Below are 22,537 nucleotides of genomic sequence, written 5' to 3' on the forward strand. Positions count from 1 at the left end.
GGACCGGGACCGGCAACGGGATTGCAACCCTTGGTGTTGCGCCCGCACCTCGCTCAGCCAGTGAGCGGCCGGTCTGTACGTGGGATCCGAACTCTCGGCAGGAGCGCCGCCGCGCTCCCAAGCGGCGCACTGTAGCAGTGCGCCACTGGGCTGGCCCCGATCGTAATTATTCTTTAGGCCCCTTGTCCAATCTCTCCCCTTTCCTCACTCCCTTCCCCTCCCCCCTCTAATTGCCCTAGATTTCTTCTCTACTTCTGAAAGAATAATGGTTACTCTGTTAATTTGTTGCCTAGATGATCTGTCCAATGCTGAGAGATGTGATCAGGTCTCCCAATACTATCATAGAGCAGATGCTTCTTCTGTCACTCTGAAATGGGCTTTGTGGAAAGAGACATCCTCTTCTTTTCTTTGTCTCTGCTGGTGACTCTTCTTGTGTGAATGCACTCCAGTGGTTGGCAGACCATCTGCGTGGTGGTTGTCTAGCCGCTTTCGCAGCAGCCATGGTTATTGTGGTGGCTGTGGGGGGTCACCCACATGGAGATGCTGTTTTTGGTATGCTCCTTGGCCCTGGTGTTATGCCTGGTTGTGGGGTATGTTTGATCCCCTTCTCCACACCTCTGGTCCCTGGGCAGGCCCCAAGGCGCTGGTGCCGTGTGCCTGGTTGTGGGAGGGGTGGCAAGTCCCCTTCTCCATGCCTTTGGTCACCGGGTGAGAACCAAGGAGCTGGCTTGGTGCTCCTGGTTGAGTGAGGGCAGTCTGGTCCCCTTCTCCATGCCACAGGTCTCTGGGTGAGCCCCAAGGTGCTGGCGCCATGTGCCTGGTTGTGGGAGGAGGGTCTGGTCCCCTTTTCCATGCCTCAGGTACCCCGGTGGGCCCCAAGGTGCTGGCATTTTGTGCCTGGTATGGGAGGAAGGTCTGGTCCCTGGCTCCATACCTCAGGTCATTGGATGGGACCTGAGGAACTGGCTTGGTGTGCCTGGTTGTAGGAGAGAGGTCTGGTCCCCTTCTCCATGCCTTGGGTCCCTAGGTGGGCCCTGAGGCACTGGCATGGTGTGCCTGGTTGTGGGAGAGAGGTCCAGTCCCCTTCTGCATGCCTCTGGACCGGGCGGGCCCTGAGGTGCTGGCATGGTGTGCCTGGTTGTGGGAGAGACGTCCAGTCCCCTTCTCCTTGCCTTGAGTCCCAGGGTGGGCCCCGACGTGCTGGCATGGTGTGCCTTGTTGTGGGAGGAGGGTCCGGTTCCTGGCTCCATGCCTTGGGTCACTGGGCAGGACCCAAGGCACTGGCTTGGTGTGCCTGGTTGTGGGAGAGACGTCCAGTCCCCTTCTCCTTCCCTTGAGTCCCAGGGTGGGCCCCGACGTGCTGGCATGGTGTGCCTTGTTGTGGGAGGAGGGTCCGGTTCCTGGCTCCATGCCTTGGGTCACTGGGCAGGACCCAAGGCACTGGCTTGGTGTGCCTGGTTGTGGGAGAGAGGTCTGGTCCTCTTCTCCATGCCCTGGGTCCCTGGGTGGGCCCTGAGGTGCTGGCACAGTGTGCCTGGTTGTGGGAGGGTGGTCCGGTCCCCTTCTCCATACCCTGGGCCCCTGGGTGGGCCCCAAGGTGCTGGCGCAGTGTGCCTGGTTGTGGGAGAGTGGTCCATTCCCCTTCTCCATGCTTCGGGTCCTCGGGCAGGCCCTGAAGTGCTGGCACGGTGTGCCTGGTTATGGGAGAGAGGTCTGTTCCCCTTCTCCTTGCCTGGAGTCCCCAGGCAGGCCCCAAGGTGCTGGCGTGGTGTCCCTGGTTGTGGGAGAAAGGTCTGGTCCCCTTCTCCATGCCTCAGTTCCCTGGGTGGGCTCTGTAGTGCTGGCGTGGTGTGCCTGGTTGTGGGAGGGGGGTCCAGTCCCCTTCTCCGTGCCTTGGGTTCCCAGGCTGGCCCTGACACACTGGTGCCATTTGCCTGGAAGTGGGAGTGGGGTCCCGTCCCCAGATCCAAGCCTCTGGTTCCCAGGCAGGCCCTAAAGTGCTAGTCCTCATTGTACTGTTTTTCAAAGTTAGTTCCTGTCAACATTATGGAAAGTCTTCCCTGATTCCTCTCTTTCCCCACCCAGTTTATGAGTATATGCTTCTCTCAGGTCCTATAAGTACTAGCTTATGGCTTGTCATTATCATATTATATCCTATAATTATTGATTAATCTGACTTTCTCTCTCACTAGTCTGTAAATTCTTTTGTGGCATGAATGATGTATTTTTCCACTTTGTGTTTTCATCCTGTAGCACAATGCCTAGAGCCTCATGAATGAAACTCTATGGGTATAATCAAGACATTTTAAAAGTTTATTGCAGTTTATTGATCATCTCAATGGTATTATGAGTCTGAAGGAGTTACTAAAATTAGCAAAGAAAAATGTTATGTACTGCAAGATCAAACTTGTACAACTATGATATCCATTCATATCTAAAAGCAAAACAAATCTGTCTGTTGAACAGTAATCTAGAGAGTGCTGAAATTTTAGCAAACAGGTTGATTGGCAAATGCTGCAGCACAGAAGGGGGAATGCACGGATTAAAAAATGGTCTAAAATACCCCTCCCACCACACACACCCATCCACATACACACATGCACTCATGCATACTTTTTGTTGCCTATTTTAGAAGGAAGTATTGTTGCTCACTTAATAGTTCTGAAAAATTGGAAACTGTAGACCAAACACCAAATACATCGATTTGTAGTTGAATTGCTAAAATTATTTAAAATGATTAAGAATGATTATGTGGTATTACAGCATCTATTAACATTGTTCATTAATATACTAACAATGGCTTTAATTCTAAGCTCTCAGTTCTCACAGTGTATACAATTATATTTAGTTTTTTAAAATGTTTAGAAATTGTTTCTATTTGATTTTTTAAAAGCCATTACTTTTTCTTCTTCCTTTTCAAAAACTGGTATGAGTTCTCAAAGTCTGAACTATGGTGGAACAAATGAGAGTGAAATTCAAGGATAGTAAGCATATTGTTAAGGAAGAATTGGCATAACGTGGAGACTAATGTCAAAGATGGTGCCAAGATTTTGAGCATTGGATGCTTGGGACGATGTGGTACCATTTACAGATATCAGTCAAAAGACCACATGTATGAGGTTAAGGGATCCAATGAACCATCACTTTAAGTCAAGTGTTTAGTGAAGCATAACCAAAAAGGTTAACAAATCGTATACATGTGGCTTAATTTTCAGAAGATTACCATGGATTTGAAATAGAAATAGGAGTTCCATTTGGGAAGGAAGATGTATTCAACCAAGTGAATACACCAGGGAACATAAAAATGGGACTAGGGGTTGGAGATAAGATCAGTGATGATTTAGAGAGAGTGATATAATGGATGGCACATAACATGAGGCAGCATGAAAATATTGTTGGGAAGTACCACTGGAGACAAAGGCAAAGGCCACTGCTATTTGAATATTGGTTATATGACTATACAAAAACAATGTTTTATAGGGAAAAGGCCCTATACTTTCTCAAATACAAAGCTCTGCCTTATTCATGTTAATTATCTATTTATTTGATCTACCCTATTGTATAGGTTGGAACATAATTAACAAAGCCATTTTCATCAGTTGTGTCCTAAGCAGTTTTTATAACTTGGTACCTTAGTAAAACTTTTGAGGGGTAAACTAAAACTTAATGGTGGAATTCATTTATTTTTTTATTTGTAGAAATGAGTTAAATGCCATATATCAGAACTTTGTGTATGGAAATGTGTGTTATAAAATTCTATTTTGAACTCTAATAGTTAAGTGATCTTGAGATGATGGCTACCTATCATAACAAAGATGTTTTTAGTCTATGTTGTAGATGAAGAATTTGAAGCTTTGGCAGTACTGTTTTAAAATCTTAGCGTATTAATGATTGGTGCCACTTTTATTTTAAAATACACTGTCTTTTAAATTGACTTCCATATTTAAATTATTGTGGGGTGCATGTTATTTAAGATTATGGGAAGGAGCAGCACAGTCTGATGAAAAGAACAGCAACTTTAGAGCTAGACAGATCTGATTCTATCACTGTTATGGGATGAATTGTGTCCCTCAAAAGGTATGTTAAAATCTAACTCCTAGTATCTGTGAATGTGACTTTATTTGGAAATAAAGTCACATTCACAGTCACATTCACTTTATTTGGCCCCTATGCAATATGACTGATGTGCTTATAAGAAGAAACTGACACACACAAAAGGAAGATGATATGAAGACAGAGACAGAGAATGCCATGTAACAACAGAGGCAGAGATGGAGTGATGCAACCGCAAGTCAAAGAACTCCAAGTATTGCCAGCCACTGCTAGAAGCTAGCAAGAGGCAAGGAAGGTTTCACCCAGAGTCTCAGAGGGATTGTGGACACCTTGAATTTGGACTTGTAACCTCCAGAAATATGAGAGAATAAATGTCTCTTGTTCAAAGATGTCCAGTATGTGGTAGATTGTTACAGTAGTCCTATAAAAACTAATGGGCAGTCATTTCACCTTGGAATGTCACTTACCTCATTTGTGAAAGACTAAGAACAGTTCTAGCATGGAGTGGGTATTTGGGAAGTAATAGCTGTCCTTTCTTTAGAGTCAATTTACATTTATGTATTACCTAATTCATGTATCATTTCAAAGTGTGAGATTGTGACTTACTGATTGGATTAGAAGTAAAAACCTTGCTTTATGGTGCCCACCTATATCCTCTAATTTACAGAAACATAATAGATTTCATATGATCCATAGAATTTTTTTGGTGGCTGACCAGTGTGGGGATCCGCACCCTTGACCTTGGTATTACCAGTACCAAGCTCTAACCAAGTGAGCTAACTAGCTAGCCCTTGATGATTCCTTTTAAACAAATCTTCAAAAATAAAATGATCTAGACTGGCCAGTTAGCTCTGTTGGTTAGAGCATGGTGTTATAACACTAAGGTCAAGTGCTTGGATCCCTGTACCACCAGTCAGCCAGTGAATGAACGAATGCATGAATGAATGAATGAATGAACGAACAAATAAATAAATGATCTAGAGTGACTGTAAGGTTTTTAAAAATTCATTTTAACTGGTAACTTTCATGAGGTTCTAAATAATTTATATATGGTTTATTTCTTTTCTCTACTTTCATCTGATGACTAAACCATAGTTATCATTGCTTTTCAGAGCAATTAGGTTAATCAAGTGCTGTCCTGCTTATCCATATTTTGGGGGTGGGTATTTTTCTACACTGATTATTTAATAAAAAGGAAGTATTTTAAATTCTTTAAAATACTCCAGCGTACCCTGCCCCCTTATTGCGCCCATTTATCATCTCCTCTCACTCTCGAAATCCATACCTACCTTCTCTCCTACCAGGGCCTGGATTATACAGATGACTTAGTGTACAATGATAGTAACCTCTGTGGAAAACTTGGTGATATGCCTCATTTTTGTGTCCTGGGTAGGAAGCATTGTAACTTACATTTCTTTGTTTGAGGCAAGAACATGGACAACTACTTAGTCCTTATAGCCTTTTTTTTTTTTTTGCCTGAGATCTCTCAATGGCAAAGCAGAGAAATTTGCTGCTATGGTGTCACAACAGTGGTACTAGTATGAATCAGAAAACTAAAGTTATTTGCTCTTGTCATCTGGAGCAGGGTTAATGTCATAATCTTCTTAGCCCCTAGCTGATGTCTACTGTACCTTATGTCGCTTGAATGAGCTTCTTTGTTGCTGCTGGTTTTTCTGTACCTCGTGAGTACGAGTGTTCAAGCGAAGGGTGCTATCTTATGAAGCTGTCAATGCTACCATTACCAGGAATTCTAGAGTAGTGCTGGAATGGCCTTCTGCACAGCTCTATCCACATTTTGTCATCTGGACTACAAAGCCACACTGCTGTAGCTTATAGTGGCTCAGAGTTGCAAAAGCTATTCCTTTAACTTCTACTCTGTCCTCTAACTCCACTGTTGTTTTTCTGAGACCTAAATTTTTCTTATTTCTGATTGCCAATTGTTTTGCCAAATTTATACTCTAGAAAAATTAGATAACTACAGAACCACTGATTCTTAGATCTTTATTTCTAACTCAGAACCTTATTTGAAGTCTTAAATTATGTACTTTTTGGGTCTGTTCATGTGCTAAGCCTTCAGTCAAGGATGTAGTCCCTCTTTTTACTGTCTCCTTGTAGATACCATCTACTCAGCAGTTCTTGTGGAGAAATTTGCTGACTACTAGACCAGGTTGTATTTCTGTAGTACCTGTACTTTTATTAAAACATCTACTCCATTTTATTTTATTCTATTTTATTTTTATATCTATTCCATTTAAATGAGTATTTTCTGTATTAGACACTGAGCTCCAGGAGGTCAGTTACTAGGCAGATTCCTCATGGCCTATAACATACAGGCACTCAATAAATATTAGGTGAATGAATGATCAATATGGGACATTTGGAAGTAAATGAAAGGCCCACTTTCTAGACTGTCTTTTTATCTGTTCATTTGCATGTTTGATTATGTTACTGTCCTCAAAATCCCTCTGGTTCCTAATTTCCTGCAGGACATTTTACACTCAGGGTTACTTAGCTTTCAGAGACTGCTGTTAGCAGCACTAACCAACTCTGGCTAGCTTAGACAGGAATGGAATTTATTAGAAAGGATTGGGTAGATCACACAAAATGGATGGAAACCTAAAGAATCAGGTTTGGAGACAGGTGGGAAATAAGGGAGGTTAGAAAGCATAAACAGTCCAGTCCAGAAGCCACAGCTGCTGCTGAATTCTTGCTGGACGACTGCTGTGGCTGCTAATTTAATCACACCCACTCCTGTCTTTGTCTTCTAGTATTCAGTGATGTATGTGGAACTGTGTGATTGATGTCTAGATCTTGTACTTTTGTACTGGCTACCATGGATTAGGGAGAAGTATCCATCTCTCCCTTTGGCTTCTGACGTGGGAGGTGGAGCCCCACATCCCTCCAAAATTCTCACAGTAGAGAATTCCACAGTACTTGGAAATGTGTTTGAATGCTAGTCAGGTAAATAAAAACAACAACAAAGTAACAAATCACAATTATCTATCAGAGGTTTTTCTTCATTCTTATAATCTGGAGGACCTGAGTTGTATATCAGAAAGCACATGTCCACTGTGTGAGAGGGCAAAGTATAGTGGAAACAGCATAGGTGTTGGAGTCAGGCAGGGCTGAGTTCATACTCTTGCTCAGAATTACTAGCTGGGTGATCCTGAGAAAATTACCAAAACTTCCTAAATGACAGTTTCCTAATTTAAAATAAGGAAAATAAAAGCAAACTTTGCCGGGCTATTGTACTTTTTAAATGAGATGATATATAATAATAATGTCTGGCATTTAATACACTGTAATGTTTGGCACTTAGTACACATTCAATAAACACTAGTCAGTAAAACACAACATATAATTATGGCTCCAGTTTACCTTCTTAGCCTTGTCTTATTTCCTTCCAGCATGAAAACTCTCTACAAATCCAAAGGTTTATGCTCATTGTTTTTAAATGTACTTCATGCTTTCTACTTTCTTTCTTTCCCATATGCCCCTTCTTTCTCTTCTTTTCGTCTTTCTTTTATGGCTCTGTTCAAATCCTCTTTCTTCTCAGTGAGAAAATACTGGTCCATCTACTATTTATTGTCCCTCTATGCCATCCAGTTTAGCACGTAGCATTTTATAGTAGCTTTCTTTGTATTCCTGTGCTATCTTTGATAAAGTACTCTGTTAGATGGCAAAGGGGACTAACTGTTCTTGAGAAAAAGCAGTTTAGTAGTAAGAACATTAGGCTTAGAGTCAGCACTAGCTATTGCTACTTGTGTGACCTTGGGCAAGTTTCTGAACATGTTCTTTTTATCTGAAATGTAGCTTAACACTATAAGATTTTGGTGAGGATCAGATGAAATATTTAAGAAAGTAAGAGCTGTGTAAACTGCATTGACTAAGTATAAAATACGATTGCTTTTGTATATATGTTGTACCTTGTATCATGCCTTGCATATAGTAAGGCTTAATATGTTAATGATAATGATTTTTTTAAAGACTCCTTTCAGATTTTCCTGGAATCAAAAGACATGTAATTTTTTTTATACATTTTATAAATTGTAATCAATAGATTGTGATGAAAATGTTGCAGCTATCCTGTGATTTTGTTCAAGTGAAATTTAATATTCAGCATTATTCCTGGTTCCAATAAAATGTTCAGGTTTACACTGTAGTATAATTTATTAGATTTCAAATTCCATCAATTTAATTATTTTTCTTAGTTAAGTAATGAATGTATCTCCTTGCTTTATCACAACTGATGATATCTCTTTCAGACTTTGTCCTAGAAACTTTGCCCTAGAGAGTGATTTGAGAGGTTTCTGTTCAAAAACATACAATATGAAAATAGGACCAGCTGGCAACTTTTTTTTTAATCCTTAGATTAGTCTTAAAAAAGAAGGGATAAAATGTACAGAGATTTCTAAATATAATTTGTTCTTCTACATGGTCTCATCTTTTTTTTCATCTCCTCAACATCACAAAATTTGGTGGTTAAGTGGAATATTGTGCATGCCTAGGCTCTGTGTGCAAATTTGTGGCCAAGTAGGTCTATTCCAAATTACATATGCTTTGCCGCTCTTCATTTGGGAGACCTGTGTTTTTAGTTTATTTGTTTTAGTGATGTGCCTAGCTTTTCTTAGATATTTACAGTGAAAGAAAATTTTCTCAGAACAAAGTTTCACTAGTGAACAAGTTTTCGTGGAAAACATTTCTATAGGAGATTATATCAGAGTTTGACAAAACCATGTTTTATTAAGCAATTATATGAACTTTAAAAGGTAAATAGATGTTGTAATTAGATGCTGGCTCTATTTTGTAGATACAGATTTTAACCTTCCTTTTATCTTTTTTCAGTTATAAAGAGAAATTGAACATCCACATGTAAAGTTTATATGTTCAGTTTCTTCCAGAAATAAAGATTAGATGAATAATTTTTTGTGTGTGTTATTAAGGTACAAGTAATTAGGGCTGTTTATGATAAAATTCTTCTTTTATCAAGGGAATGAGAAGACAAGCCACAGACTGGGAGAAAATATTTGCCATGGTATATCTGATAAAGGACTATTATCCAAAATATGCAAAGAACTCTTAAAACTCAACAATAAGAAAATGAACAATGTGATTAAAAATGGGCACAAGACCTGAATAGAAACCTCACCAAAGAACATATAACAGTGTCTTAATTAGCTGGGACTGCTATAACAGAATACTGTGGTCTGGGTGGCTTAAACAACAGACATTTATTTCTCACAGTTCTGGAGGCTGGGAAGTCCTAAGATCAAGATTCCAGAAGATGTGGTTCCTACTGATGACTCTTTTCCTGTCTTTAGGTGGCTGCATTCTTGCTTTGTCCTCAGATGATAGAGCTCTGGTCTCTCGTCCTCTTCACATAAGGATACTAATCTCATCATGGAGGCCCCACCCTCATGACCTCATCTAAACCTAATTACTGCCCAAAGGCCCCACCTCCAAACATTATCATACTGGAGGTTAGGGCTTCACCATATGAATTTGGGGGTGGGGGGGAGACACAAACATTCAGTCTGTAACATGCAGATGGCAAGTAAACGTGTGAAAGATACTTCAAATGTTGTTAGGGAATTGCAAATTAAAACAGCAATGAGATACCACTACCTACTAGTAGAATGGTGAAAATCCAAAATGCTAGCAACATCAGATGCTGGTGTGGAGCAACAGGAACTGTCATTCATTGATGGTGGGAATGCAATATGGTACAGCTCTTTAGGAAGACACTGTGGCAGTTTCTTACAAAAGTAAACATACTCTTACCATATGATGCAGCAGTTGCACTCCTTTTATTTACCTAAAGGAGTTGAAAACTTACGTTTATACAAAAACCTGCATACGGATATTCATAGAAGCTTTATTCATTATTGCCATAACTTGGAATTAACCAAGATGTCCTTTAGTAGGTGAATGGATAAATAAACTGTGGTAATCCAGACAGTGGAATATTATTCAGTGCTGAAAATAAATAAGCTATGAAGCCATGAAAAAACATGTAAATCCTTAAGTGCTTATTACTAAGTGAAAGAAGACAGTGTGGATAGGCTGCATGCTGTATGATTTTAACTATATGACATTCTGGAAAAAGCAAAACTATGGAGACAGTAAAAAGATCAGTGATTGCCAGGGATTAGTGGGGAGATGGGGGATGAATAGGCAGAGTACAGAGGATTTTTAGGGCGGTGAAACTATTCTATATGATACTATAATGGTGGATATATGTCATTATACATTTGTCAAAACCCATAGTGTATACAACACCAAGAGTGAACCCTGATATAAACTATGGACTTTGGGTGATGGCAATGTGTCAATGTAGGTTCATCGATTATAACAAATATAGCACTTTGGTGGCTGAGGTTGATAGAGGGGGAGGTTATGCACGTGTGGGTCACAGGCTATATGGGAACTTATGGTACTTTCTGTTCAATTTTGCTATAGACCTAAAAGTACTTTAAAAAATAAAAGTCTATTGAAAAAAATTTTTTTTTATTTATAATGGGAAAAAAGTCTTTCAATTTAGCTAGCAGATCAGGTTTTTTGACATCAATCAGTATACTGCCATTCAATTCTGACACTGACCACCCTAAGTGAGTATCAGACCTCACAAGTTTAAGGGTATGGTCCCCAACAAGACTGTCACTGCTTCAGACAGCAGCTGCAAGTTCAATCCCCAGGCCATATACATTTCTTTCCAGTCAGCTCCAAATCCAGGGGGTTCCCAAGATCCTGCCCCCCACCTCCTCATAAGACTGCCCTCACTTCAGATGCCAGTTGCAAGTTTAGGGGTCTCTACTCTAGGTCACCCACACTTTTGACCAACTGGCTATAAATCTGGGGGTGGGACAATTCCTGGAAGAGACACATAGGGCGCAGTCTGGAAGAGTCCTGAACACAGAGCTTCTGTGCCCTCTCTTTGTATACGCATGGCACGTCACCCTCCCAGCACATCAGTGGGTTCACCAACCAGAAATTTCCCCTGCACTTCAGTGTCCAGAGTGTCTATTGCAATTTCCTGATGTAGGCATGATTGAACATTGGCTATTTGGTTGAACTAAATTTCCAGTCCTGCTCCTTGCCCAGGTGTTGGGCTGAACTAAAGCCTATAATCACAAGATTGGTCTTTCTGGTGACCAGCCACCATCCCAAGCCCTCTTGTTAGTATAAAATCTGGTGTGAATCAAGGGGCTTATGATAGCAGGGTTACTCCTATCACTGGGGAAATTCCAAGGGTGAAGTGCCCTGCCAGGAACCCAGGACAAAGACAAGACAAATTTAACACCAAGTTTTGAAAAAAATTGTAACCTTTGAAAACCTTATAATTTTTTTTCTTTTTTTTTTTAATTTGAAAGTGTACCATGGGAAGTGGTGGTGACTGAAAAGTATTTATGATAGAAAGATTTAAGCTGAAAAGCTGATTTATTGATGATCTTTATTCATCTAGTATTTTAATAGTTTAGACTTTATAGCTATTTAAATATGCATCATACAGTTTTGAATGATTTTATGCATAATTGTATTTCTTTTGCTAAAAATGAGAGAGGACTTTACTTGGAAAGATCAGCCAGTAGAACAACAGAGGACCATTTCTAATTTTTACTACCTCACACTGTCAGACAGATGACCTTAAAATCAGTTTTTTGTCTGGACTGTAGATTGATTCATTGGACTTATTTTTCTTTCTTGTAGCAAGTTATTTCATAGTGTTTTAGGTATGTAGTTTCTTTAAGGAAGTACTTAGTTATATTTTTCTCTTACAGATTGATTATACCGGAACAGAGCCTTCCAGTCCTTGCAATAAATGTTTGTCTCCGGCTGTGACACCTTGCATTTGTACCATTAACTTCACTCTGGAAGAGTCATTTGAGGTCTGTGTTTCTAAGTAATGTGTTAGAAAAGCTGTGCTTTTAAAAGTGTTGATATTGTTCTAGATGTTTTTTATTAGTTTTTTTTTAATAGAAAAGTCTTTTTTAATTTATTGGAGTTCATACACTTTTAGTTTTGTTGTTGTATTTTGCTGTCTGGTAATTAAATACATTTATTTGAGTGGTTACTTAGTATGTTTTAGACAAAATTTAAGATATATTTTATCCTTTCACTGGAAAATTTTGTAATTGTACAAATCAGTTTTCTATCGTTTATATCTACACGTGATTGTATTTTTAAAATTATTGCTCAAATTGTTTTGCATGCTTTTAATATTAAAACAAGTTTTACTTTAGAAAATAAACACTAATTCTATCATTCAATGGAATTATTCTTCTATGGAATAGGAAGCATTATCAAAAATGTAAACACTTATTAAAACTTTACTGATCTTTTATATTTTGATAAGTAGATTTCCCCGTGTTTTTGTGTGCATGCACGCGCGTGCACGTGTCTTTGTGTCTTTTACATTCACACTGATTCCACTGAGCACATGTTAAAGGACATAAAAATTGAGAATAGGCATGGAAAGACCACTTTGTACTCTCCTTTGTCTGAAAACTGAGCTTAAAACAATTATTTTTCAGGGATCAAAACTTCTTTAATACATGCCAGTTTTTTAGATTTTCTGCATATCAGATTTTCTAAAGGTAGAGACGACTTTAGTAGTTCCTGGGAGATGGTTGCCATCTAATGGTTATAGATTCTCTTGCACAGTGGTAAAGGACAGGATAATGCTGCCTTTGAAAAAAACATGAAAATTGGGCCGGCCTGTGGCTCACTCGGGAGAGTGCGGTGCTGATAACACCAAGGCCACGGGTTCGGATCCCATATAGGGATGGCCGGTTTGCTCACTGGGTGAGCGTGGTGCTGACAACACCAAGTCAAGGGTTAAGATCCCCTTACCGGTCATCTTTTTTAAAAAAAAAAAAAAAAAAGAAAAAAACATGAAAACAAATTTGGGAGAAGATAGGTATTTAATCATTTAACTTTGTTTCAGCCAAAATAACATAGAAATTCAAAGCGTCTATAAAAATCCTTTGTTTTTCAATGTGATGGGTAAACTATAAAGATGCACTAAGTTCTGCTTTTGTCAGAAGAGGTAGAATGGAAGAAATGAGAGACTTGTAATGATTTAGAAATTCCATTAGTCTCCTCCCCCATTCAAAAACACTTATTTTAGAACTTTTCGTTTGCAAAGGCGATCAACAGATTCATTTTCTGGTGGGTTCTATGTTTCTTCACAAGCCCAAACTTTTAATTGGACTAAAGCCTTTTTAGGGAAGTTCAAAATTCATTGAAAGGATCTCTTGCTCAATTTGCAAATTGAATTTACTGTACTGATTCTTAATTGAGGTAATACTTTTTTTTTAAAAGTATCATCATTGTCTCTGTTTCAGTGATGTGATTTTGATCCTCCCCTCCCACCCAAAAAAAGGTCCCCATGTAAACATTTCCTTTATATAGAATGGGAAAGTTTGCATGGTTCAACGTTGAAAATCAAACTTTAAATAAATAATAATGTATATGAAAGTAGCAAATCAAATAAAGCATACTTATGTTACTGAATTCCTTTTAATTGAGGATAAGAATATAGAAAATAGAGGTAGCAACCAGAAAGAAGAAAAAAAACCATAATGGTTTTGCTACCTCTAAAAATTGTAGTCATTTAAGATGGCTTCTTAGCATCTCCTAAATAATTTAGTGTATGTAGGTCACCCTTCTTTCCCAAGTTATTTCAAAGTTGGCTTCACTAAATAGTTTAAGTACTTTTTTTGATTATTATAAAGTGACTCACTGTCTTAGATACTTTACTAATTACTAGTTTATTAATTGCTAATCTTATACAGTGTCCTTTTGAGAAGTTTATTATATCCTGATTCAAGTTCAGAATTGACCTGGACAAAAAATGAAAGTTTGGCCATTATCTCTCTAAAAAGTTGGTGCTAATTGGGTGAAGACCAATCTAAATTAGAGAAGATCTTAAATTGAAAGTAGCTCAGGGTAGGCTGAGAGATTCCTCGAGGGTTATTTTTTTAATGTAAATAGTACTTCTTTGAAGTCTAAGGATAGTTTCAAAATTTACTCTTGGATTTTTGTAACATACCTTCTTTAACCTTACTAATAATTATACCATTTTAGATTGCTAAGTATTGGCAGAATTCACCTCAATACCTGTTCTTACAAGTTGCAAACTAGTAAAGTCCAAATTATATAACTTTTATGTACACATAACACAAGTTTATATATAATAGAATATTATATTTAATATATGTGAAAAAAGTTCCCTCTTTTGTTTCTCTAGGGCAATGTGTTTATGTATTATGGACTATCTAATTTCTATCAAAATCATCGTCGTTATGTGAAATCTCGAGATGATAGTCAATTAAACGGAGATTCTAATGCTTTGCTTGTAAGTAAAGTGATGAAATATGAAAATGTGATATCTGTGAAATAAGAACATGTAATTTTTCAGTTAGAAATGTCAAAGTATTTAATAATGTTAGAATGAAATTAAAGTGTTATTTGTCATTTGTAGTTTGTATAGTGAGGGTTTTTAAAAAAATTTTTTTTCCTAGAATTTGTACAGATTAATGCTTTATTACATCCAGAAGACATATTACCACCTGCTTTTTTCTAGTAGTGTCTTCAGGATTTTTGCTTCATTAATCTGCTGATAAGTGGAATTTTGATGAGTCTAGCATTCTGGTTGTTCTGTTTGGGTTTGTTCATTATTATTACACTAGGAAGGAGTGTGTAAATGTCTTAGTCTGTTTTGTGTTGCTGTAACAGAATATCTGAGTCAGAGTAATTTAGAAAGAAAAGAGATCTATTTGGCTCATGTTTCTGGTGGCCGAAATGTCCAAGATTGGTCAGCTACGTTTGACGAAGGCCTCAGGCTGCTTCCAGTTATGGTGGAAAGTGGAAGGGGAGCAGGTGTGTGTGAGATAACATGGCAAGAGAGGAAGAAAGAGAGGGAAGAGAGGTGTCAGTCTCTTTTTAACAACCAGATTTCACAGAACTAAATGTGATAACGCACCCCCCCCCCCCCCCCCAGCTCTCCTGAGACATCAATCTATTCACAAGGGCATTAATCTATTCATGAGGGCATAGCCCACATGACCAAACACCTCTGACTCGGTCCTGCCTTCCAACACTGCCATATTGGGGATCAGGTTTCAACATTAGTTTTGGAGGGGACAAGCTTCTAAACCATCATAGTAAATAAGCTACTTTTAACTTCTGGAATTGTGTTTTAAAATTGAATATGTATGCTCTCCATTTTTTAACTTGTGGAAAGCCTGGGCAGCACATTCATAAGGTAGGTTTACTGAAAAATTGTCTGAGGAGTTTTCTGGAAATATAGATTCCAGAAATCTCCTAATATGTCAGGGTACAGAAATGGAGCTTTAGAATATTTTTAATAAGCTCCCCTTCTGATGCCCAGCCTGGTTTGGGAATCTGGATTTAGGGGATCATAGTTTCACAACTGTTGTTCAGCTTTCCATAGTGATGGTTAGTGCCCAAGTATTCTATGTAATTGTTGCCAATGAAGCAAACATTGCTGTCTTTTCCACCCACACAGTGGAAAAGTCTCTAGACATAGAGAATGTAGATACAAGTCAAGGTTAGCTGGTAATGGAATAACCCTAAGAGATCTAACTAGGGTCTAGTTAATTTCAAATTGAGATTATCTTGGTCTGTTGATGTGTTTTGAGGCATAGCTTAATGTGGCCTGAGAGGCCCAGAACAACTCAGACATAGATATAACTTTAGACTTGATATAGTCTCTAGTTTAACCCTGTAACTGCCACATCTCCTTGAGCTCTTCAATAAAGACTAAGTCAAAATTAAATCTGAAGTACAGACCAATGCTCTTCCTTGCACCTGGGTGCACAGTTTAAAGACTGGTATATTCTAGGAATCTGCATTAGATTTCTTCCTTCCTTAAACATGGAATTTAACCCCAAATTACAAAATTTGAGGTTATCTAGTTGGACATGTTCATTTTATATGTGAAGCCCAGTTTCGTCAAGGGAGTTGTCCAAGGAATTAGCACTTCTAGTCTCTTTACTGCCAGTTTAAGATTCTTTTTATTATAGCACCATTGACAGTAGACCATTTTAAAATTTTTCTTGGGTGGAAAACTTTGTGTAATGGTTTCTGTGTTGAAGTGAAAATCAAAAAGATATTAATTTGATATATGCATACATGACAAAATATACACAGGTCAGGTTTACATTACAAAGGTAATACAATAATGTTAAGGAATACATTGAGTATTTAAGTGTGATGTTATTTATAGCCTACTTACATTACTGACTCATTTTGTATACATTATGAGTGGGAAAAATGTATGGGTTGAATTTCCAGTCAGTAAAAATGAGCTAGGGATAGCTCATAGTTATCCCAGAGGCCTGGGTAGTAATTTCTCTCTTTTTTTCCTTCTGAAAACCAGAATCCCAGTAAAGAGTGTGAGCCTTATCGAAGAAATGAAGACAAACCAATTGCTCCTTGTGGAGCTATTGCCAACAGCATGTTTAATGGTATGATATAGATACAAACATAGATATAGATTAGATATATCTATCTTTAAAAAGTTCATGGAAAGATTTGTATTATCTTTTAGTTCAATTTTTCTGTGAACTGTTTGAAGTACCATTGTATATAATTTGGACAATTTGTATAATCTTATTACAGATTTGGTAGTGTAGTAAACATGAATGAAATTGAGAAGTTCAAGAACTTTAAGATAATTATATCAGTAAGTGTATACTTTAAGATAAGTGTATCAACTTTAAGATAAGTATATATTAAGATAAGTATCTCAAATTCAGGAGCCTTTAAGATAAGATATAGGTATTGAATGGGATATTATAATGCTTTGTGGATTTTTTTTTGAGCATTCTTCTATTTAAGAATGTATTTCTGTCTCTGAGAAGAAAAGAAGCAGAGACATTTTGCTAATCTTCCGATTTCATATAAGGTAAAATAAAAGCCAGGCTGACTTTCCCAATGATTTTATTTATATCATTAAAATGGAGCTATAGTTGATCATTTAGAGCAGCACTATCTGATAGAAATATAATGTGAACCATTATATTACCTATATGTGAACCATTACCTATATGTGAACATGTAGGTAATTTTAAATTTTTTAGTAGAGACATTAAAAACAGCCAAAAGAAGCTAGTGAAATTAATTTCAATAAAATATATATTTTTTTCCTTTTTGTCTTTTTTCGTGATTGGTAACGGGATCGCAACCCTCGGTGTCGCGCCCGTACCGCGACCAGCAACGGGATTGCAACCCTCGGTGTCGCGCCCGTACCGCGACCAGCAACGGGATTGCAACCCTCGGTGTCGCGCCCGTACCGCGACCAGCAACGGGATTGCAACCCTCGGTGTCGCGCCCGTACCGCGACCAGCAACGGGATTGCAACCCTCGGTGTCGCGCCCGTACCGCGACCAGCAACGGGATTACAACCCTCGGCGTCGCGCCCGCACCGTGCTCAACCAGTGAGCGGACCGGTCTCTATATGGGATCCGAACCCTCAGTGGGAGCGCCGCCACGCTCCCAAGTGCCGCCCTCTACCGAGTGCGCCACTGGGCTGGCCCTTCAATAAAATATTTTATTTAATCCAGTTTATCCAAAATATCATTTCAGCATATGATAGTATGTAAAACTTATTGAGATAGTTTATATTCTGTTTTTTGTTCTAAGTCTTTTATATCTGATGTGTATTATATAGTTCCAGAGTGTATTTATTTGGACTGATCATATTTAAAGGACTCAGTAACCATGTGTGCCTAGTGGCTACTGTACTGGACAGTCCATATAGAGAAATGTATAAGACAGAATCTATTAGGAATACATTATTGAAAGGAAAGAAGGAGAGGCAGATTTGCCTTGCAGTTTTATTTGGGTTAATATTAAAATATTTGATCTTATCCCACATTAGCTAGCCATATAAGAAAGTTACTTAGAACTGTATTGAGGGAAGAGAAGTCCTTTTAGAATTGTAAGCTTGCCATAGCTAATCTGCATATTAATAAAGAACAAATGTGGATCATATGCCTACTATGTTACAATCACTTTTGAGAGTAAATACCAGATCCTTATTTCTTATAGAGTAAAGCAGGTACTATGGGTTTTCAATAAATTTTTATTAATATCTTTTCTTTTTTGTGTTTAGATACATTAGAATTGTTTCTGGTTGGCAATGACACTTATCTTACACCTATTCCTTTAAAAAAGAAAGGTATTGCTTGGTGGACAGACAAAAATGTGAAATTCAGAAATCCCCCTGGAGGAGAAAACCTGGAAGAACGATTTAAAGGTAAAACATCATTAATATCCCTTAAAAAAAAACCTCGGAATTCTAATGACATACCTTAAATTTTCTATCTTTAAAATCTTTTAAAAACTCTATGCTTTAAAAAAAAAAAAAAAAAAAAAAAAAAAATTTCTTTCCTCAATTTCATACCAGGTTAAGTAAATGTCCTAATGTACTAAAATTCTAAAGGACATGTATACTTTAATTATGAATTCAATTTCTCTGGTGTTTTCTTATAAGAATTTCAGCCATAATCTATTAAAACTGTGGCAAAGTTTCATTTAAACAAGCCCCTATTATTTATCTAAATTTATTTTTGTTTCTATGCCACCTTAATTTTACAATGTAATGTTTCTTAGCATTATATCTTTGCATTAAGTAATGTGCCTTTTGTTATATACTCAATAGCCAACTTTTAGTATTCTCTTAATGGAGATAACCAAGTCTTTGTAATTTTCTGTTAAGTTGTTACATGAGGAATTGGTTTCAGTATAGATTTTAAGACTTCTGTAGAATATGAATATTTTTATACCTTTGAAATTAATAAAAACACTCAATTGTGTATTGCATATCTTTATGTTCATAGAGTGAATTTTCAGTGAAACTCCCAGTAGAACTGAATATTTTGTTTTCTCATCCCTCCCTTCCTCCTTTTTAAGGTACTACAAAGCCAGTTAACTGGCTTAAACCTGTATATATGCTGGATTCTGACCTAGATAATAATGGATTCATAAATGAGGATTTTATTGTTTGGATGCGTACTGCAGCATTACCTACTTTTCGTAAGTTATATCGTCTTATAGAGCGGAACAGTGACTTACATCCGACATTACCAGCTGGACGATACTATTTGAATATCACATACAGTATCCTTTTTTGGCTATGTATACAGATTCATAGAACTTGAAAGGAGTCTAGTCCAAACTTATCTCAGTTATGTGGCATTTTGCTTTAGTATCGATTTCTGCATTGTTACAAGAGCATGTGTGTATGTATGAGAATGTATCTTTTAATTTATATCTTCTAGAAATGCCTTCTATTTGTATAAACTTTATACTAAGCTTTCAAGCATATCATTTGGTAAAATTACTTAAAGTGTGTGCCTTGTAGGGCCGGCCCGGTGGTGCACTGGATAAGTGCGCCGCTTGGGAAGCGCGGCGGCGCTCCCGCCCGAGGGGTCGGATCCCACATACAGACCGTTTCCCGCTCGCGGGCTGAGCGAAGCGCGGGAGCGACAACCAGGGTTGCAATCCCGTTGCCGGTCCCCGGGCCGGTACGGGGACAACCCTGAGGGTTGCAATCCGTTGCCGGACACGGAAAACGACAAGAGACAAAAAAAAAAAAAAAGTGTGTGCCTTGTAGGGCCGGCCCGGTGGTGCACTGGATAAGTGCGCCGCTTGGGAAGCGCGGCGGCGCTCCCGCCCGAGGGGTCGGATCCCACATACAGACCGTTTCCCGCTCGCGGGCTGAGCGAAGCGCGGGAGCGACAACCAGGGTTGCAATCCCGTTGCCGGTCCCCGGGCCGGTACGGGGACAACCCTGAGGGTTGCAATCCGTTGCCGGACACGGAAAACGACAAGAGACAAAAAAAAAAAAAAAGTGTGTGCCTTGTAGGGCCGGCCCGGTGGTGCACTGGATAAGTGCGCCGCTTGGGAAGCGCGGCGGCGCTCCCGCCCGAGGGGTCGGATCCCACATACAGACCGTTTCCCGCTCGCGGGCTGAGCGAAGCGCGGGAGCGACAACCAGGGTTGCAATCCCGTTGCCGGTCCCCGGGCCGGTACGGGGACAACCCTGAGGGTTGCAATCCGTTGCCGGACACGGAAAAAGACAAAAGACAAAAAAAAAAAAAAAAGTGTGTGCCTTGTTTATTAATAAGCTAGATACTTTTACAGGGGAGATTGTAATTGAGCTTAATGGGAAGGCCAGTAAGTGTATCTAATACTAAATAATACTAATACTAATACTAAATAAGCATTGGTGGTACTGGGCTGTTTTGCACTTGATCTTAGCCAAAAGGCTGAGAAATGATGTGGACTGTTTTAATAAATGTCTTTAGATATTAAAAATCAGCAGATGTGTTAATTCACATGACAATTGTTCGTAATTATTGATCTGTTCATAATATCAAAACATTTTTATTATTAGCTGTATTCCACATTAATAACTTAGGTTCACTTTAATGCTGATAAATATCATTTATTTCGTTCTGACTATATGTCAACACTGTGCTATGCACTTGCCATACATATTTTGTTTAATTTAAGAGGTAACACATCTCCATGTTATAGATGAAGACACAGGAACATAGAGCACTTAAGTAACCTACGCTAGGTTGCACAAGTAATAATTAGAAGAGCTGGGGTTCATAACCAGGCTGTTGACTCCAAAGGGCTTGACCTTGCTATCAGTCACCATCATAGGCTGCATCCCCAACTTACCTCATTCAGGTAGTCAGACCAATCCATATCTGCTAAGATACAAAGGGAAATATTGGGCAATTTATTTTATTCTAAACAAAGTCCTTACATCTTTTAATCTCTAGCTTATTTTTTATATGTATCGTGAATGTAAAGTTTCCCAAATATTAGCATTTTAAGTGTTTGATGATCTTTGCATTTTTTGCTCTTTATAAGCCATAAGTTTACAGTTTTGGTTTTATAATAATTAATTAGCAAATGGTCAAATTAATAGATCCGATTTCAAAATAAGGGTCTTTTTGGATTCTAGTCTCTTGACATTGTATCTGAATACACAACTGAATATGGCTTGATAGTGGTAGACTGAAAGTAACCAAGCTTTTGAAACTAAGCACATATGGGAACAATTTTGGACAGACAGACCCAGTTCAGGTGCTGGTAGAAAGAATATTATCCTGAGGGGATAGCCAAAATAGAGGGCAATTTTATTACAATTAGTATCCAAAAGGTCTAGTAAAGAGTAAGGACAAATACCAACCTGTAGCCTAGAGCACAACAAAGGCAAGTTTGTGGAGCAGTGGGGAATTCTAGTTGACAGACAGTCTGCATCCAGGAAGTCTACAGCAGTGTCCCAAGCACTGAGAGGAGAACTGTCAGGAAGAATGCAGGGAATCTTGTAGATTGACAAGACAGGAATATTCTGGCATCAAGGGTTAATTATCAAAATTGGATATAGAGTGGGAATTAGATATTAAAACTATTTTTTCCTTCTTTTTTGCCAGGAATACTGTGTTGAGACAGAGGCCTTTTTTTTTAGGGTTGGAATACAGAGAGAGAGACTAGCATGGGTAATTTGATACTGCATCCTCCAGAGTGTTATTTTAGTTAGAGCTCTTAAAATTATTCCTGCATCAGGTTAGAATTGATTTAAGAAATGAGTGGAACTGAGCCTGCCATTTTGGGTCATAGGGCCCCATCTGTGGGGATAAAGAGTTGCAGAAGCTAGAGAAACAGATGATGGGACCTACCACTTTATTCAAATGATGCTTTTGAAGAAGTTATAAACTTTTTGCATAGAGACTTAGTTCTGTATTCTTCTCTACCCTAACTCTTGCCAAAATCCTAGAGCTGGTCCATGTAGATTAATTCATCTGATACACTGGTGTCTCATTTCTTAGATTTTCTTAAAAATCCACCCTTCACTTCCACTCTGTTTTAGCTGTCAACTCTCTGCGTCACAGCCTGATTTTTGTCATTGCTCCAAATCAGCTAGTTAAATCTTTAGTATCATGCTTTTTGATTTTGTGCTCAGAGCCCTCTAATAGTCTTGTGACTCTTGGTACACATACTCTTTGAGTTCATAGAGACTTCTAGCCCCTTGATTCTTCCATTTTCTCCTGGTCTGTGTTAACCTCCTCTTCTTCAGTGGGCTTCTTTTTTTTTATGTTTACACAAGATATATATATTTTGCATATAATACATTACATTTCAATTATATGACATATACTCTATGTTAACATAATAGATACATACATTGTATATATATGCATACATACATATAACATTGTATCTTCATACATAACCTCTTAGAGTTATATGATTACACAATGTGGTACTATATTCATAATCATTTACATATATATGCATACATACATATCTCTATATAGATATAGATAAGAATATATATATTAATTTTTTTATTTTAACTTCTCAATATACATTGTAGTTGATTTTCGTGACCCTTTCCCCCCTCCCCCTCCCCCTCTCCCATCCCTCTTTCCCCCCC

The 22,537-nt window shown here is 38.5% G+C and overlaps 1 protein-coding gene across 1 annotated transcript in view; it reads left to right on the forward strand.

Annotated features, from left to right (window-relative positions):
• TMEM30A (transmembrane protein 30A) overlaps positions 1–22,537 on the forward strand; it is a 43,480-nt gene that overhangs the window by 12,271 nt on the left and 8,672 nt on the right. The window contains exons 2-6 of the mRNA XM_008574282.1: positions 11,832–11,939; positions 14,303–14,410; positions 16,457–16,544; positions 18,194–18,337; positions 18,994–19,200. Of these exons, the coding sequence (XP_008572504.1) occupies positions 11,832–11,939; positions 14,303–14,410; positions 16,457–16,544; positions 18,194–18,337; positions 18,994–19,200 (655 nt within the window). The remainder of the gene's footprint in view (positions 1–11,831; positions 11,940–14,302; positions 14,411–16,456; positions 16,545–18,193; positions 18,338–18,993; positions 19,201–22,537) is intronic.

This window comes from Galeopterus variegatus, unplaced genomic scaffold, assembly GCF_000696425.1.
Source record: "Galeopterus variegatus unplaced genomic scaffold, G_variegatus-3.0.2 Scaffold1027, whole genome shotgun sequence".
NCBI classification, from domain to species: Eukaryota; Metazoa; Chordata; class Mammalia; order Dermoptera; family Cynocephalidae; genus Galeopterus; species Galeopterus variegatus.